We start from the raw sequence: 13,921 nt of genomic DNA, 5'->3' as shown, positions 1-13,921 counted from the left end.
TGGATGGTCTCCCCGCTCAGACCTACCAATGAAGGCACAGCTAAAAAGCCCTAATTGCCATTGGATGCTTGGGACTGGTTGTGAGATTTATTTTCAGCTGAGTGCAGTACATCTCTTTTTAATTTCATAATGTGAGCCCTCGCAAATGCGATGCTATTGATGCACAGGTTTGTTTGTTTCTTTTATGTAGTTGTATTTAATTTATGTTGGGGTTTTTATTTGATTATGAGAGCTCGTCTGCCAATACTGTACAAAAAAAAGTGTTTATTTGCTGCTTTAATTCAACAAATCACCAAATTTATGCTTTTTTTGTATTATTTCTGCTTTATTGATTATAGTTTGCAGTTATCAGTAGAAGTGGTTATGTGGTAATAATAATAATAATAATAATTGCTGATTCTGCTGCCTGTCCCTGCCAGCAAGAGCAGGAAGAAGCAAAATGAGCTCAAGAGTTCAACCAATATGTTTGTTTGTTTGTTTGTTTTGTTCAATACTGATGCTGATGCCTGTTGTCAGTAATTGAGGAGGTGAATATTTGGAACTGATGTACATTTGAAGTGAGAGTGAAAATGTTAACTAAACTTCATTTGAATGCTTCAAAGACAACATTTTATTACTTTTCAGCATCATCTTACACCAACAAAGTGCTCTTGGCAGCATTTCTTACAATGCTAACTCCAGATTTAATTAGAAGAATCAATAAATAAAATGTGTGTGTGTAACAGACAGAGAGCGGAAGTAGGGCACTTTTTAATTCACTTTACTTTAAGCGCAGATTTCTGCCGACCCACGCATCCCGACTGCACAGGCTACAAAGATCCCAAAATCCTGCCGTGATCCCATAGATTACTTGGCATGCAGAGTCTGTTTGTAGCCACGAGTCAAGAAATAATTTGTTTCTGTAGTCTTAAAGTAAATGTTTGCAGCCGGCTGTAACACTGTGTAATATCTGTCTCCAGCACGGTTGATGCTTTTCATGTTTTAGAGCAGGGATTCCCGAGTGTGGTGGGGGGTGCGCGAGCTGCCACTGGGGGGTGTGCGAGCTGCCACTAGGGAGTGGGCAAGATTAAAAAAAAAAAAATGTGACGGCGGTTTGGCGTGTTGTTTTTTTTTTTTAAGTGAGATTTTCCCACTCAATAAAGACGTGTAAATAAACATTTCCTTTGTAAAATTTAAAATCTAAAGCTGAGATATTAATGAGTAAATAAATGCAGGCTCATCTTAAGATGAAGTGTAGAAGAAGACACTGCATGTGTCATTGTGTGTGGGGAACTAGGGGGGGGGGGGGGGGGGGGTAAGCTCGGTTGGGCTACAGAAGGGGGTGCCGGCCACAACAGTTTGGGAACCTCAGTTTTAGAGATATTTCAAGACCCTTTATTCTTTTGCACCAACCTGCATTTGAATGTTTCCAACCTCCCCTTGTGTGACTCCTGATCCGTCCACTTGCTGCTGTTGCTGTCGATAAAGCATGAAGTTAAAAAGAAAAAAAAAAATCAGAACACGGTCTGGAAGACGAACATAGGGCCAGTTGGACGGTGGCAGCCGCTGCGTTTGGAGAGCCGGCAGATTTTCATCGCCGTGCACTTGAAACGAGAGAGCGTTCGCGGCCAAGCAGTAGATGGTTGAGCTGGTCGCTTCTTGATTTGACACACCAGAGCAAACCCATTAAACAGAACCGGGCCTCAGCACTGCAACCAATAAACCTTGATTAATCGTTGAGGAATCACAGTAGCACTTTCTCTTATCTCTGTTGCTGCTTTGGGGTTTTTTTTTTTTTTGTTGCTTGCTGATATAGACTGATAAAACTTTAAATTACTTATAATGTGTTTTAAATTAATACGGTAGCATCTCAGAAAATGTTATCTTGTCAGTGAAGCCTGCCAGAAGCTTTTTTTCTTTCCTTCCCTCTTTCTTTCTTTCCCCCCGCCCCCCTCCTAAGAAGCATCTCATTTTGAGGCCTGCCATGAATTTATAGCACGTCTTACTTTACAGCATATTTATGCAGGAAGTCAGACAAGTCGCCGGTTTTTGCAGCCGATGTTATGGAGCAGGTTCACAACCTACTGAAGCTAAAACACGCCTGCCGCTACCTTCTCTGTCTCATGTTGGTGAGTTGCATTCGTTCTGCCCTCCAGTGCGAACACTCCAGCCATGGAGGGACAGTTTCAGAGTCATTCTGTTTTACTTGGGAGGATTCTGGGATTAGAACAAAGTTCTATATGGTTGTGTGTTTTGCAGGAGGGTGGGAGGGGGGCGTAGAGAACAGAGAATCAAAGACTGGGGAGAAAGAACAAACGAGTACTTGAGCAAGATCCTGCAGAAGTTGTGTTTCAGTGTAGTTCCAGGTCATTGAAATCAGAAGCGCTCACACCCGCGGGAGAGATTAACAGATTTTTTTATTTTTGAGATGGACTCAAAATATAAAGGCATCAAATCTGTGCGGGTCAGCGGGGTTTTCAAATACACGAGAGACACGCTCATCCCCGAGACTACGCCAGCCTCTCAGCCCCGAGTTCATTAGCAGTGGATTCAAATATTCCTGCCTTACCTGTCGGATCCATCGGGATAAATTTGGATCCTGATTCTTTCCCGTAAAACTCTGGATAAGCATCAGAGATGGTTTGTGTTCTCCTGAGAGAAACTGAAATATCCACTAGGATATCCCAGGATTCTGGCTCTACTCTGGATTCTAATCTATCCTTCCATTGGCTATTCCACTCAAGTGCAAGGCGAGGTGGGGTTCACCCTGGGGGAGAGGATGGGGTGCATCCGAGCGGGAGGTGGGGTTCACCCTGGGGGAGAGGATGGGGTACATCCGAGCGGGGGGTGGGGTTCACCCTGGGGGAGAGGATGGGGTACATCCGAGCGGGAGGTGGGGTTCACCCTGGGGGAGAGGATGGGGTACATCCGAGCAGGAGGTGGGGTTCACCCTGGACATGTCAACAGTCCATCACAGGGGCGACTTTGACTTGACCTGAGGTCATAATCAGAGTTGTTGTCACATCTGTCCTCAGGACGGTGATGTGAGCAGATGTGTATCAGAGTTGATTGTATATGCATCAAGAATTTCTCCCAGAGGATCAATAAAGTACTTCTGGCTCTGTTTAGATGGGGGGGCACATATTTCCTATGAAACTACTCAGTGGAACATGAAACAAATAAAATGGCCTCTGGGCGCTGGAGAATAGAGCTGAACCTCAAGATCCTTCTGAGTTGCGATTTAATCCTGAAAAGGATTTAATCCTCATCTGGTGTAGACTTTCCAAATGTAATCTGACCAAATTACAAAAGAGCAAGGAGGCATTTTAGGGTAAGACGGCCAAATATGAATGTTCTGTTTGACAGCTTCTTCTCGAGCCATGTAGGTCTGTGGGAAAGTGGCTGTTCGGGCCCGCAGTGACATCACTTGACTTTCCCGAAGGAGCGAAACCCGACTATTGTCCTCTATGGCTCAGTCACAGCTTTTCCTAGCTGACGCCTGGAGGTTCATACGATACTTCATGAAAACATTTGCAGCGTCTCAAAAAAGTACACTGTTGTTCTGTTGTTCCCTCCATGGCTCTGCAGGATTTGTTGTGTTCATGCAGTTTTAATGATCGTATCCAAACCCCCCCCCCCCCTTTCTCCTCAGGTAATGAGTTGTTATACCGTAATCGGGAGGGCGATGTTGTCAGGTTCAACGTGGACACGGACGAAAAGACCATCTTGCTGCATAACAAGAAGTTTGTAAGTCTTTTGTTGTCGCACTTTCTCACAATCACAGGACCAAAGAAACGAACAGCTCATTAAATTAAAACTTTTCTTCCAGTGTCAGCAAACCAAAGAGCCCCAAAGCTCTTCTTTTTTTCTTCTTCTTCTTTTCTTTCCCCTTTTTTTCTGTAAGGCTCTTAATCAACTGATGGGAATGACTGTGAAATGTGAGCTGCATCGTGAACACTGGAGGCTGGAGATGAGGAGATGGAGGCAGCAGCTCGCCTGACAACATGGCATCCAGGCGAGCTGCTGCACAGACTCCCGTGTACTCCAAGAGCCTGGTGATCTGTCAGATGCAGCCCTTTAAGGACTAGTTTAATGAATAAAATACCATGGATGGTTAAAGGTCTCATCTTTGTGTCTTTTAATTTATTTTCTCTCTGCTTCTCAGGAAATGTACAAAGCCAGCAAGTATGAGGTGTCTCCTGACATGAAGCATGTGCTGCTGGCCTACAACGTCGCACCGGTGAGCTTCTCATTTGTTTGCTTGTTTTTTGAATTAGCAACCTGACAGCCAAATATGTCAAGCCAGCTTCACCGGGGAAGGGGGGTTAGGGCGGGGGGGGGGGGGGGTCTGAGGCAGCCGGAATGGGAAAGTAATCATGGCGGGTTGTGAAGGCCTGTCGCACACCGCTGCCTCTCGGCGACGAGGGCAGCACAGCCGAGGGGGAACTGTCGTAGGGAAGGAACGAAACGAAAACAAAGCCCCCGTCAGAGCGCCGGCTCGCAGGGAGGAAGATGAGATCAAGAGCAGAAATAGAAAGTGTTGCTGTGAATTTACTTAATAAAGTGAGTGAATCAGCGCTGCCAGCTCTGTGATATGCATCAAACGTCTAATAAAGGTGGATCAAATATATTGAATCACTCTGCTGGCTGTTGTCTTTGTGTTTACCTCATTCAGAGGCACTGCAGGGCCCGTCGGTAGAGTGTGAAGGATGCCGGCAGAAAAATAACTCGTTGCCTGAGATGAATAGAGAATATTAGGAGGCACCGGCAGTGTCTGTTGCACTGCATGCGTTTGCATTTATTATTCCATCCAAACGCCCATCACCTTGATAGATGACAATCATTCCGCCGACACGCTCACTGTAGCAGCGCACCTCATCTCCATAGCACGCCGTACGGATCACGAGTCATCAACCCACGCCGTTTGAGTACCAACATACCACCTCTCCTAATCTGAATGTTAATGTGTGTGTGTGGATGCTGCAGCGAGCCTGGTGCTAGGCTGCATCTGTAGTAGCGTCAGCGCGTGGTTGTTGAAGACAAGCGAAGATTTCATCGCTGAACTTTTAACTGGTGGATGGTGGAACCGCGCAGCAGCGATGGCGCGCCGCTGCCGGCGGGCTCTGACGCTCGTTCCTGGTGCTGATGTATTGGCCCTCTTATTGGCCCTCTGCCATTTTTGTCTCAGTATTTGCTTTGATTTGCCCTCGGCAAGAGAGTTGACGCTCACAGATTCAGAGCAGCTGATGTGGATGTGGAAGGTTGGTTTAAACGTCATTAAAGACATTCTTCGGATTTCGTTTGCCCCTGACGATGGTGCCACGAAGATATCTTTAATATATTTATTCTTTTCTTGTGTCACTGGCCAAAATCAGGAATAGAGATAAACAAATACAAATTTTACATCTTTATAAACAAACAAACATCAGTACGGACAAAAGCAAACTAAAAAAAGCATTGACATCAGGCACAGGACTTTTTAAAACCTCGGTATCGGCCCGGAACTCAGCACATCCTTGAGGAAGACCTCTACCGCGTCGGCCATTAAAGGCTCTCCTGAAGTTGAACGGGTTCACTGTTGTCAATATTTTCAAAATTTATTCTTCAAGGTCTTGAGATATTCTCTTTTATTATATTAAATAATGGAAAAAGTTTCAATTCACTGAGCTATAAAATGTTCTCTGATGTGAACCCTGCCTCTCCCTCCAGGTCTACCAGTACTCTTACACCGCCTTCTACATCATCTGCAGCCTGGAGACGCCGTGAGTATTGGAGGGTGTGCATTGTTTTGGTTTTGTTTGGGGTTTTTTTGCTTTATCTTAGCCAACACATGTCAGCTGAGCTCGTGACAGAGACACTCACCGGGCTGAAATCTTTTTAAGAACTTGCATTTTTGATCATTCTGATTAGATTCAACAAGCAGCTCGGCTTTGCAGAATCTCTTGCCTCTCTTTTAGCCGACAGCACTTTGTTTTGTCCGTGTATCCCGATTTGATGTCGCCCCGACATGGACAGAAGCCATGAAGTTGTATTTCAGGAGTAAATTACAAAAGTAACTGCATTGAAAACTACATCTTAGGTTATTTCAAGCCTCGGTTGATTCCTGTGAAGGTTTTTGAAGTCATCCCCGATGTGTGGTCATGCCGACAGTTTGGTCGTGCAAAAGTTTTGTTTTGTTTTTTTCTGAGTCGGGAAAAGTCTGGAACAAATGAAGTGGTGCCGGGTGATACTGAGAAGAGATTCAGCGCAAGGTGACAAGTCCTGAGACTCGACAGATCAGTCGTCTTCTCACCTGGAAATCCCTTTCATATCATGATGCCAGCCAGCCAACCAGCCAACCAGCCAGCCAACCAGCCAGCCAGCCAGCCAGCCAGCCAGCCAGCCAGCCAGCCAGCCAGCCAGCCAGCTTGTGGAATCGGAAGTTTCAAGGACCCAGCAAGGATGCTTCTTCATCCAGCAACACTCAGAGGAACAGATCAGAAGTACAGTCGTCTCATTTTCTGGAATATCTACCATTTACAATCGCGTTGATATCTTCAAGTCAGAAAAGTGCCGGTCGCTCGTGTCAGGAAACGGCCAGAATTCCTCCCCAGCTCAGTGCTGCACAGAGACAGCCTGACTGAAGCGTCTCGCCATGTGGCAGAATGGTGAGTGAGAGCCACTCCACAATGATCGGCGGCTTATCAGCAGAAAGAACCCAAAGACTGCGTAGATACTCAAGTGTACTGGTTTCCCTTTTTTAGTCGAGTCCAAATGGAAAGAAATAAGTGGGAGTTTTGCGCAGTGAGACTTTGGCGAGAGGCTTAAATGCCCTGCGAGCAGCTCCAAATTCACCGGGAGGGGACGGGCCCTCGTCACGGTGTAGAGCAGGTCAACCTCAGTCCTGGAGCAGAGAACGATGATGAGACGGCCTGATGGAGAACTTCTGGATGGTCGTTACAAAGTTGCAGGAACCCACCACGGTTACTGAAGTCTGACAAACCGGAGCAGAGGAACACCGGCGACGTGCAGAAGTCAGCACTCTCACATTTTATTTTTAAAAGCTGTCACCATCAAAAAATTTGAAAAAAAAAGTGTTTACAAAATAAATTTGACAGAGTGCAGTGATGCAGCACCCCTCTGTGTGACTGACAGAGACACAAAAGAGGCTCTAAGGTGCTGCAGACACATGATAATGACACTAGTTGGTCATTCGGGTTGAAAATTCCGCTTTTTTCAGTGTCATCGTGTCTCTTGAGTCACTTCATCAGCGTCCAGCAGCTGAAATGGCCGAATGAAGCGAGGAGCGTTATCTTTTAACTGTTAAAGAACAACATTTAAGTAGTAGAAATAAAGTAATGGCACATCCACAGAATACAGAAGTTGTTGCCCTCTTGAATAACATCCATGTACCCTCCTGCTCAAATCTGTCTCCGTGCTGCCCCCCGGTGGTAAGGCGTCAGAAGGACACCTCAGCAGATGACCTCATTCATCCTCAGCTCCAGACAAAGACATAGAGGCAGCCGTACCTCTAATTCTGCAGCCGGCACTGCACAGCACTTTTCCCAATAAAGATAGGTGACACTGTTATGGAGTGCTGCTATTTATGGAAGCACTCACAGCTCTGTTCTTAAACGTGCTACACTTGTTCCTCAGCCGCTGCAGTGCCGGGAGCAGGTCCTCGACCGCGTCTGTCTGACAGCTTTGTTTGTGCTCCTCAGGGAGACGTGGAACTTGAACCCTCCGGAGGTGCGAAATGCTCAGCTGCAGTACGCAGGCTGGGGACCCCAGGGTCAACAACTGGTAAGAACTACAGTTCCCACAAATCCCCAGTGTCTGTTTCGTCTGCTGCTGACCAATGAATGTTGGGTGCAAACAATTGTTATCCATGGAGAAGCTGTCACTGGAAGGCTTTAGGGAAAGGAAGACAGTACAAACAACCCGGATAAAGAATTAAAAGTAAATACGGCTTTGCGAGTGTGCAGCGAGACGGGAAATGAGAATTATGTTGATACTGGAAGATATTTGTCTTGGTCAGAGTGACTTCATTCCAGCCATCACATGGTCAAAGCTGCAGTGAGTGAGAGAGGAAGCAGGACGGGACCGTTGCTCTGTGGCCTCCGTCCGAGGCTCGTGACGACCCGGACCGGCTCCTTAGACGGTCTTACAAGGAACCAGAGCAGTGGTGCAGTCAGGCGTCAAATGGTGTCCGAAGTAACCCAGCTGGACACATGAATGCAAGCACCTTTCAAAAAAATTCCCGTCAAGAGAAAGTGGCGTCAATGAGCTTTGTCATGGCGGATTGTTCAGGAAGTCAACCTGAAATGTGCCAGAGCCCCGGCGGCCTCAGACAGCTTCCTGTCTTTCTAGTTTTTCTTTTTCCGGGGGGGGGTTTCTGTCTAGGAAATAATTTGGTTCTCTTAGTTATTTTGAGGCCTCAAAATATGATCAGTTCCCTCAACATACTGATTTTAAAGCCATGACATCAAACTTGTCCCTTCAGTTTGAAGTCTGTTTTGTCTCCAAATTGTTCCCTGATTGTTGTTGTTTTGAGGTCAGAAGGCGTCATTTGTTCCCTCACTGTCATGTATTTGGGCTACAAGATATTGAGTTGTTGCCTCAATGAAGTTATTTCATATTTTTCTAAGTTATATCCTGTGGCCATGAATGAATTCAATTCAGGGAATGAGATATACATGATCTCGTTGCCTCTAAATACATATTTTTTCTATCTTTTCTCTGCCAACAAAAAGAAAATTCAGATTTTTTTTTTATTGTTTGCTTTAAGACTCCCGTCATATCTGCTACCTGCTAGCAAGAACACGGCTTCCATTAGTTGCGTCTCCCAGTGGCTTGTTCCCTGATCCACTCAGCTGTAATCGATCGCTCGTGATTGATGACTACATGAACCGGGCTGCGTGAGGAATACCAGGGTTGCTGGAACCGCAGCACAATGAATCATGGGATATTGACGGCTGGAGTAAATCATTTCTCTGATGCTTTTTTTTTTTTTTTTTTTTTTTTTAAGAAGAGGAAGAGGAGTTTGAAGAGGATAGATCATGTTGCCCGTTATGAAGACGGAACGCTAGTTGTCTGTCGACTGCTAATCACCGGAAGGTTCCGAGCAAACAAGATTCAAATCAGATGCTTCCATCCAAATTGACGCGATGCCAACTTTTCATCCTCTTCCCTTCTCACAACTTGTCATTAATGAGCTTCCGTACGTTGGTTTGCAGGGCAGAAAGACTGTAAGTGATTACATCCTGCAGCACAATGCTATTAATTACCTGTTATCTCATCAGTGGATTAATTAACACAGTTGCTAGATTAGTATAGCCTCGAGTTTCCCACCATTAGTCATGGAGTACTTTTACTTGCAGCCAGCCAGGTCTGTTGATGCAGAGCAGCAGCTGGCCTCCCCCAAGGTTCACATGTCCTCCGCGGTAGAGGTGAAAGTGGGAGCTGAGCTGGCGCTAAAACAAGCGCTCGCTCTGCAGGCCCCAGCGTTTTCATATTCACACGTCTAATAGACATAAATTAGCCCACCTGTTATCCCTCTCCCAAATCACTACCACACTTATTAATTAAATCTCCCTTACTCCTCCGTGGAGACGCACATACATGACCATATTTTCCCCGGTAATCACAGCCTCACACCCCCCCCCCCCCCATGGGCTATTTGTCAGGCTAACACAGTTGTGTTGTTGTTCACATGCATGTTACTGCAAAGAAAAAAGAGGTGCTTGGTTCCCCTCCGTGTTGCTTTCTCTGCCTGGTAATCGACATTTTAACATCACCATCCGTCAAAGACCAAGCACACAAATTTCCCTCTCAGCCTCACAAACCGCGATGGTAAAGTTTTGTTCTCGTGAACGAGAGCAAAACCTCCTCATATTCGGGGTGGGGATAAATGAAATGTGGGTCCCAGCCAGCGCCGGCAGAGCTCCCTCCCTCCGGTGAACGGGGCCAGGTCTTCTCTCTGTGCCGTGGCCTAGATTAGCTGCTATACACAGACTCCATCTGCACCGAAGTGACACCAAACCACATGGGTGCGTGGCTCAGGCCTCCTCCAGAGAAACTAATTGTGACAGATTCTGTTATCGTTTAAGGGATTCAGAGCCATCTCGTTTTCACTGAGGATTAGAGATGCGGCGCGGCTATTACCATGCGCAATTACAGAACACTGCTGTGAAATAAAGAAGACGCGTTTCAACCAAAAGGAGTTTAAAAAAAAACAAAAAAACTTGCCGAAGCAGCATCAGTTTTGGAGTTCTTCCTCTGAATCATTTCCACGGTTTCAAGTGAATATTTTCACCAACTGGTGCGGTGATACCAGCTCAAAGCCAAAAGACGTCTCAGGCTACAGAACAAACCTTTTTTTTTTTTTTCTTTTTCCTGTAATAAACCGAGAGGGATTTCAGCGTGGCATTAAAGCTGTAACATTGTAGAATTCCGGTCTGAAGAGCTGCCCCGCCACGCCACGCTCGCCCTGTGCCGATGATCTATTATTCTCTGTAATGAAAGGGTTGACCTTCAGTTATCTGGGAGGCCCTGCAGGTCTCTCCCAACAAGGTATGTGAGTCCAAATCTGGCCCCGGGCTTCGCTGCTTTATCTGAAATTGAAATTGTTTTCTCTTTTACTCGTGTCAGACGTGGTCGTCCTCAAATAACAAAGGTGCGGATGCCAGCGTGCTGATCTGATGGGTCAGGCTGCTGATGCTAATGAGTGTTTTGACCCCGAGGTCGATCTGGCCTGTGATACAGAGACTTGTACCTGACCCAGGTCTCCGACCCGCCGTAATGAGTCTGTTTAAAGGCCAGAGTATCCTCAGGTTTTCTCTTGTGCATGCTAATGATCACAGGAATGTCGCACTGTATTTAATGGAGGAAAAATCCCGACAGGGAAGCAACTGTCAAGGTCGGTGAGCAGAGAGGTGGAAGGAGCGCCACCGGGGGCTGTGGTGTCGTAGCAGGGCTCTTATCACACTCTCCAATGTCTCTCCTCTGCATTTTTTCCCCCCCAGATCTTTATTTTTGAGAACAATATCTACTATCGCTCTACGGTGGAGAGCCGCTCCATTCGCCTGGTGTCCACTGGCAAGGAGGGCGTAATCTTCAACGGGCTCAGTGATTGGCTGTACGAAGGTAAGGCAGCTAAAACCTGCAGGCGGGCGGAGGCTGAGGGGAAGTCTAACCTGACTGCTGACAGCAGGGTGGAACCGAGTCCACGTACGAGGCTTTTAAAGTCAGGGTTCTCAATTCTGTTTGTTTTTGTTGTTTAATACTGCAAGAATACCGTATATCAACGTGTCTGAGAATCAGTTCTGCTACATGTCAGGTGGTCTAGGGGTGGGCAGTGCAAGGGGAAATATTGGATATTCGGTGGGAACTCACATCCGTGTGTGTTTGGTTTCCCAAGACGTCGCAGTTCAGGAGTGAACCTCTGATTGTGTAACTGAAGAACGGCTCATTTTTCTCCACTTTGCTGTAATATCCCAAGTAACTCAGTGTACTTGGCTCATCTCGCAGCAGCAGGGCATCCAAACTGTAGCAGCTGTAGCAAAAGTAAAGATATATGTAAAAATAAAAGAGAACAAATACACCCAGAACCCGGGACCTTCTGTGTTCACCCCAGACACGCCTGATCCGGGCAAACAGTCAACCTTCTGGATTGATTGATTGTTGGTAAACCAGCTCACAAGGCCTCGCTGCAGAGTTTGTAGCAATGCCTCTTACATCTCTCGGATTTTTCTCTGCGAGGAACCAAACATGCCAGTGGGGAAACGCTCCAGGTTTGCGAGCTCGTGAACAGATTCGGACCGGGAGAAGCAAACTCTTGGAAGGAGGCGACTCTGGGGATGTATGCGTCTGCAGTCTTCTCAAAGAATGATTCATCTGAAACCTTTCCACAGAAACACTCCCAAGTCCAAACCAAACGTATCGAACGGGTGGTGAGTCATCGCGAGCAGGTAGCTGAAGCGGTAGAAAGGCTGGCTGAGCTTTAGTCCTGATATGATCCTCCTTCCTCTCCCAGTCCTCCTCTCACTACGGTTCCGGATCCTCAGCAGAAGCACGTGGATGAAGGAGTAATGATTTGAGGCAGTAGGACTCCCTGGTGTCTGTAGCCACATTCGTGCTTCTCCCCTGCACCGTGTTGCTTTTTACGCTCTTCAAATTAAAGTGAAAACTGTCAATTTGCTGCTGCTGCTGTACGCAGCTCCTGAAAACAAGTCTTCTAACAATATTTGCGTGGACTCTGTGACGTCTGGTGAACACGCTCTCACACAGATGTCGTGTCAACGCCACTGACCAGCTCACTTGCAGCAAGGGAAGAAAAAAACAGCCCCAGGTACCGCGTTAGCATTCAGCTGATGGATCTCCACGTCCTGCTGCGCTGGGCGCACGCTGCTCCAGTGGAACAGTGTTTTAATAACAGCGAGGGAGATGGGGAGCGCCAGATACACAACATAATCCCCGACTACCAGCACAAACATTACATGTCTGTTTGGTAATACGAGCGAACGCCACCAAGGACTTTTAGGATTTCACGGCTGTGACGCGGAGGCCATCCAAGGCCGGCGGCTCACCGGCGCCGGAGCTGCCGGGCTGCTCATCCTGGACTGTTTTGATTTAACGTGCGTTTGCCAGGCTGACATTTAAAAGCGCGTCCATCCCTCAATAGCAATATCTGGGCACTTTCAATGTGAATCAGTGCGATATGGCAGCCTCTGACCCCTGGCTCATATTAGAGCTCTGCTGGTCATTTCCACTCATCATTTAATGACCAGCTAAATCTCCCAGTAAGGAGAAAAGTGTGATGTGGAACAACAGAGGTGCGTTTGTCACGTTCCCTCAGAGAACTGACGACATTCCTCAGTCCTTTAATTTGATAACTGAGAAGGTTTATCAGGAGGTGACGATATCCGGTACTGCTCCCCACCGTCGGTGCATGCATGTGATCATGAACTTGTGCTCATTCAGGAAGCGCAACGTTGTTTCAGATCAGAAACGCTCGCCAGATTGGATTTTGAGGCTCAAAGTCAGAATTGGCACTCGTGCAAACCTTCATGAAACCGTAAGGAGATTCTAGGAATGCAGCAGCCGACTCATCAGGGGCAGTTAGGGGTTCAGCACCGTGCTCAAGGGGCGGGGATGGAACCAGCAACCTCCCAAGCCAAAAGTTGCTAAAAAAAAACCATTCCTAGTCCTGCAGGAAAATTAAGAAATAGCTTGAGAAATAACTGGTGGTTCCCCCCTGCAGCAAACTACAGGACTTAACACTGATTGCTGTCCTGAGAGCTGAGTGTGCTCATGGGTCTGGAAGCTCCAGCCAGCTTCCTCAACAGTTTGCTACCATCGACCTTCATTCTCAAAACACCTGAGTCTTTTTCAGGCTCCTCTGGGGTGAGCGGTGGGAGGCCGCTCCCGTCTGCCTCCTTGTAGACGTCAGCGCCGCATCCTCGGTGCTCTTCTTCAAACGAACTGTTTGTGAAAACGGGCTATACAAATAAAATTGCCTTGCCTTGCCTTCCCAGGCGTAGCAGGGGTCCACCTGTGTGGTTCAGTTCTGGCGGCCCCTCTGTTTACAAGGCTAATTACTCAGGCTCCTCGTGCCAGTCGAATACAAATCAAGCCACAATCTGGTGAAACTTTGAGTGCAGGCCGAAATCTGGCCCAACTCGGTTCACTCTGATCCAATCAGTTTTTGGGAAGTAATTCAAAGATAAACCCCCGTTGTGTAAAAATCCATGAAATGATGGATAGGAATGAAGGGCTCCTCGAGGTCTGGCTCCCTTCAAAGAGCCTGGCTATCATAGAACACCCCCCCCCCCCCCCCCCAACCTTGATCCCGTCGGACACCTTTCGGATGAATTGCATCACACACTATAATCCAGAATTTACCGTCCAACATCAGAGGCCCAGTACTTCTGTGCCTGCGAAAGGAGCAAATCTCTCAGATCAG

At 47.0% G+C, this 13,921-nt stretch overlaps 1 protein-coding gene across 6 annotated transcripts in view; it reads left to right on the top strand.

The window, feature by feature from the left end:
• Positions 1 to 13,921, top strand: part of dpp6a (dipeptidyl-peptidase 6a) — a 203,801-nt gene that overhangs the window by 173,049 nt on the left and 16,831 nt on the right. For all 6 annotated transcript variants that reach the window (XM_086192165.1, XM_086192166.1, XM_086192168.1 and 3 more), the window contains 5 exons: positions 3,632 to 3,726; positions 4,145 to 4,219; positions 5,689 to 5,741; positions 7,680 to 7,761; positions 10,983 to 11,103. In XM_086192165.1, the coding sequence (XP_086048291.1) occupies positions 3,632 to 3,726; positions 4,145 to 4,219; positions 5,689 to 5,741; positions 7,680 to 7,761; positions 10,983 to 11,103 (426 nt within the window). The remainder of the gene's footprint in view (positions 1 to 3,631; positions 3,727 to 4,144; positions 4,220 to 5,688; positions 5,742 to 7,679; positions 7,762 to 10,982; positions 11,104 to 13,921) is intronic.

Source organism: Aulostomus chinensis, chromosome 21, assembly GCF_037954235.1.
Source record: "Aulostomus chinensis isolate RoL2024-O1b breed Wild chromosome 21, RoL_Achi_v1.0, whole genome shotgun sequence".
Classification (NCBI taxonomy): domain Eukaryota; kingdom Metazoa; phylum Chordata; class Actinopteri; order Syngnathiformes; family Aulostomidae; genus Aulostomus; species Aulostomus chinensis.
This window is presented reverse-complemented; position numbering and strand designations above follow the sequence as displayed.